Source organism: Diorhabda carinulata, chromosome 2 (assembly GCF_026250575.1).
Source record: "Diorhabda carinulata isolate Delta chromosome 2, icDioCari1.1, whole genome shotgun sequence".
Classification (NCBI taxonomy): domain Eukaryota; kingdom Metazoa; phylum Arthropoda; class Insecta; order Coleoptera; family Chrysomelidae; genus Diorhabda; species Diorhabda carinulata.
The window spans coordinates 36,560,872-36,566,116 of NC_079461.1; the positions used below are offsets into that span (position 1 = coordinate 36,560,872).

Genomic DNA, 5,245 nt, shown 5'->3' on the forward strand with positions numbered 1-5,245 from the left:
ATTTTTTCATTTCTTTTTTGATTCAAAATCATTGAAACTAAGTAGTTGTCAAATTCCGTTAATAAATGTTTAAACAATTTCGCCCAATATATTTTCTTACGAATCATTTTTATCTATATCTGTATTTAGTATTTTTGAAAGGGATAATTTACGGAAAACAAGTTTTCTCGACAAACAAAAGTGTTTTCAGTTCAAATAATTCTTCGGTCATAATTTCTTTATATACATCGTTACGTCGGAAAAGTTTCGCCATCATATCGGGACGACCTTCGAAAATAAAATTTGAAAACGTTGCTTCGGATCGCGAATTTTCAACGTACAAATCATCGGGAATCAAAGTGAAACTTCTATCGATAATGCAATGTATCTTACAAGTTAGACGCAGAAATTCGAACGATTTTTGAAATTCTCCGAAACTAATAACTTCTTGAACGTTATAACCAGCTGCTTCTATATTTTTTGTTAGATATGTGTAATATTGACTAATGAGATCGACCGTATGAATATCTCGGAAAGTTTTTCTTGTATTCAAATAAATAAAACCCAATACGTCTACTATCGGAGGTTTTAAAGTGATAGTTTGGAAATCTATGAGTTTACAAGACTCCACATTTTTATCATTCGCATATTTATACAGAATATTACTGCACCAAAGATCGTTGTGGGTAAGGACGGTTTTGTATTTTTTGTTGCCTTCTGCTTGAATTTCGGGTATTTTATGAATGGTTTCCTCAAACAATTTGACGAATTGTTCTACTTCTATTGTATCCTCTGGTAGAAGTTCGATGAGTTTCTTCAGACCCCGGATACCGTATTCGTAATATTTTGCAACCAATACGTTTTGTTCTTCTTCTATATGATGTTCGAAAACTTCAGGAAACGCTTCAGATAATTTATATTCCCAAGCTAAATCTTTGGATTTCTTCAATTCGAATAACATTGAGTCAGCATGGAATCTAGCGATAGTTTCCAAACATTTATAACAGTGATTTATATCCAATGATACATTTTTTCCAAGAGATTTGTAGGATGATCCAACTAAATCTTCCAAAACGATTATTTCTGATTCAAAAAAATAACTTTTTGGTACATAAGTACAAGGAAAACCTTCTTCTTGTAGATAAGGGATATACTTTCCGTAAAAAAACGATTCGTTTTCGAAGGCTCTTATTTCTTTTGCGATTCTGTACATAATTTCGTTACTTTTACTCAATATTTTCACAAAAAAACTAGCGAGTTTACTTTCAAGTTTGTAGTGATATTTTATCGTGAGAAAAAATTGTTCTCCTATCAACCCTTCACACTGATTATCGATAAGGCGACTGGAGAAAGAGGTTATGTTGGTATTTTCCTTTATTTTCGAATCTTGTATCTCGCTTACAGCATTTTCATCCAACAAATATCGTGCAAGAATTCTTTCACATTGTTCTTCTGTTATAATTTCTTCGCCCATCTGGAAAAACAAATACAATATTATTTTCAAATCAAACATACTCCATTCAAGATCTCAAACGTCACTTTAACCTTTTTTCACGTTACATAGATGGCGTTTACCGAAAAACTTCAATACTTAACCTAACTTTTTCAAAATGTTCACATTTTAATGTTATAAGAAGTTTTGGTAGAAGATTGAAGATTTGCACTTTATATTTGATGAACTAGATGATGATGATGATGATGATGAAGAAATTATCAATATTGCCGAGGTGCCAAAAAAGCAAAAAGTTATTCGTTCTTTTATTTTTTCCACAATTTTCAAATTTTTTTTGATTATATCGAAAATATGACGGTTTATGTTATTTTCTCCATTAAATTCCCCTGTCAGTTCCTCCCAATTTTTTCCTTTTCCTTTCAAGGTTAACCAAAAGGATAAAGAAATGGCACGATTTTTGTTCTTTTTTCATTTTTGATTATACAGCTATCTCAAACAACTCAACTGAAAAACAAATATCGGAATAATTCGGTTATATCCGTGACAACTGGCAGAAAAATGTCTATTCAACTGTCACCTGTCAAATCTTGTATATTCTTGGTTTAAACTAGAGCTCAAACCATAGTTTAAGCTCTGATTTAATCTGCAGTTCTACTTTTGGTTGTTAAATTGGTTCTTAGTAAAATTAGCAAATAAAAAAAATGTTTCTTTACTCTAAATACTAACAAGTTTTGAATGTTTCTCAAGAATAACATTTTTGGTATTAAGCTATGATTTGATACTTTTTAGTTAACCTCACTTTTGGAAACAGTTTCATAAAGTTGAGAATATTTGTTGGTTTTTTTTTTTTTAAATTGAACAAGTTCAACATCGAATTCTCAACCCATTCCTCATGTATATTGCAAAAATTTCTTAAGAAAATTATTTTGATAAGCAACAGTTGTGTTAACCGACTTCTAGTTTTCACCTGTCTTTTGACCAGCACTACTAAAATCTTGTTTACCCTCCAGCCAGTTTGAGGGAGTTGGTGTTACCCAGATAACCGAAGCCATGACCTTTTGTATTATCTCTTTCTCACAACTTAACTTTGGCAATCTAGCTGGAAATTTCGTTGTCCTTTCGATTCCCTGGAAAACTCTTTTGGTACTTCATTGAGAACCTTGTAGTATTTCAGAATGAATCTATGAGGAAATTTGATGTGAAGTTTGTTTTTGACAATACCAAACTTCACACAGTTAACCGCATTTCAAAACAAATTATTTCATTCAAGTGGGAGGATATTTATATCCGCTTTATAGTCCCGAACTTGCTTTTCGTGACTTTCACGTGTTTCAAAGAATAAGCAACTTTGACGGCTGGAACTAATGCCTATACGAGGATGGTTCCAGAAGTATTTTCGCCGTTTCATAACCATAGATGAAACGTGGGTCCATCACTTCACACCCGAAAGAAAAGAATAATGTAAAACATGGACTAGAAGGGAGAACCGGCTCCAAGAAGACAGGCAAGTTCACGGTTTTTAGGGATTCGCGCAAGGGCGAGTATTATGCGAATTTATTGCAACGTTTGAGCGAAGAAATCAAGCAAAAACGGCCGCATTTCATCAAAAAAATGAATCAGCTGATATATGCGTTATTGCAATGGCCAAAATTAATGAATTAAAGTTCGATTTGCTACCTCATTCGTCAGATTTAACTCCCTCAGATTATTTTCTGTTCCCAAACTCGGGAGCCAAAGATATTCGAACAATTAAGAGGTGATGTCGGCAATTAATGGCTATTTTGACGACTCTCATCGCTCTTTAAGATACTGCCTTTGTTTTTTGTATTCCAATTCAAAAAATGATCCTTACTTTCTGAATAACAATAGAAACTATTTTCTTGGAGACACTGTATAAAGTAACCTAATAAACGAAGTTCAGAATTATAGTTTATTTACATCTATATATCGTTGTTGACCTACAACCTTCATTTCAATGGAAAGGACACGATTTTATGGTTGGAACAAAGCAATAAAATTGCATGTTAGTAAATATTTTGAATTCCTGTTGTATTAGTAAAACTCCCATTAACAACAAACAATGATGATTCACTAAATGGATTTTGTTGAGAGAGTATTAAAAAATAAAGATAATGAGAAGATAATTTTAAATTGGAAACCAAAAGTGGATTTGGATATTTGGAAAATTTCATTACAAATTTCAGCGAACGTCAGTACTCAACTTTGTGTCCAATTATAAGGACAAACAATGAAAGTTATTCAAACTATGAATACAATAACGAAATTGAATAGAATTTCAATTAATCTTTTAATATGAGAAAAATATTTGATATTTTCATCTGTTGTAAGTCGTACTCGACCTAATAAAATTGACTACCACAACTTTATGTGAATATTTACACATCCTGAAGCAACAATGTTTAGTAGTATTTGCACTTTGCAATTTCTCAGTTACACTGGGTGTGATTACAAAATTATCTCAAAGAAAAAGCTGATTCTCTTGATTCACTTTGAGTTTTTAATTATTCAAATCGAGTAAACTTTATCATCATAAATATATTGTGACTTCTACTTGAAACTAATCTAATTAAAAAGATAATAGACCACTCGGAATTAGTCAAAGTTGTTACAGCCTCAGTGATAAATAACTTTGCCGAATTCTATTTCGTCAAAATAATGTTATAATAGCTCAAGCACTGAGAATGCAGTAGACAATTCTTTAGGTCTTCCATTACATCCTTTCCCTGCTCTCCTTTTATTTCTTGTTCCTCCTCGTTCTATGTTCATCATTTTTTTGGTTTCTCTGAAATCTGGCATTATTTGTATACGACTCAGCCACTCTTTTTTTAAGTTTTATCATTTTGCTTATTTCTGCTTCTCTAACTAAATTCCGGATTACTTTATTCGTCATAATTCTCCATTCTTTTCTTTTCCCTAGATTCTTCTAGATTTCTTCACTAGTCCTCGATAACCACTCCAAGAAATTCGTAGCTTTGAACTTACTTTTTCTTTATTCAGTTGTATTTAATTTCCTTTATGGTGTTGTCATTATCATGAACTTCGATTTATCTTCCACTATACCAATCGTTTCTATGAAGATACAAATTTCTTTGTTCATTGTTTTAGGTACTATCCATGCCAATACAATATTGAACATCGTAATGGATAACGAAATTTCCAGTTTCAATCTTGGACCAACGGATAATACAAATATATAATCAAAAGAAGTAATTCAACACTAGCAATAAAAGTATTCGATAAATTAAATCACTAATACGGAAATTCAAGAACCGATTTTCAAAAAAAAAATTAGTGAATGATTTTTCTCGTTATTTGGTTCAGAAATTTTGAACCAAAAGATGTTTCCAGGTTTTTACGTGAAGTAAATATTAATATTTTGTAAATATTATTGACATAAATATCGAAGAATATTTTTGATACAAATACGAAAAATAATAAACATTTTTCTTAACATACCATAATATCCTAGAAGTTGTAGCGAACCACCAGTTAATAATAATGATAATATCTATAATAATATGTTGTCTTATTAGCGCCAAGTTTAAATTTGAAATTTAACTTATCGAATGAGATCAGGCGTTTGTAAATTGAGATAATAAAATTGGTCCGATAGACATCGAGGTCGTCAGAGTCGTAGCCCGAATTATTTTGTAGGTATCAAATTACAACCAAATTATGTCTATTTTGATTCAATATAAAATAATGAAATATTGCATTTCGCTTGATATCATGCAAGACTCTTGGTTACCACCAAAATTCCATTGGGAAAAGTTGATAATTTCCTAATTTTAG

The 5,245-nt window shown here is 31.3% G+C and overlaps 1 protein-coding gene across 1 annotated transcript; it reads right to left on the reverse strand.

The window, feature by feature from the left end:
• LOC130903385 (uncharacterized) lies at nucleotides 1-4,994 on the reverse strand. The gene is made up of 2 exons (XM_057815451.1): nucleotides 4,910-4,994; nucleotides 1-1,453 (listed from the first exon to the last, which is right to left on the reverse strand). Exons 1-2 carry the CDS (start codon nucleotides 4,910-4,912, stop codon nucleotides 149-151), a joined length of 1,308 nt encoding a protein of 435 aa, XP_057671434.1. The 5' UTR covers nucleotides 4,913-4,994; the 3' UTR covers nucleotides 1-148.
• Nucleotides 4,995-5,245: the final 251 nt, after the last annotated feature.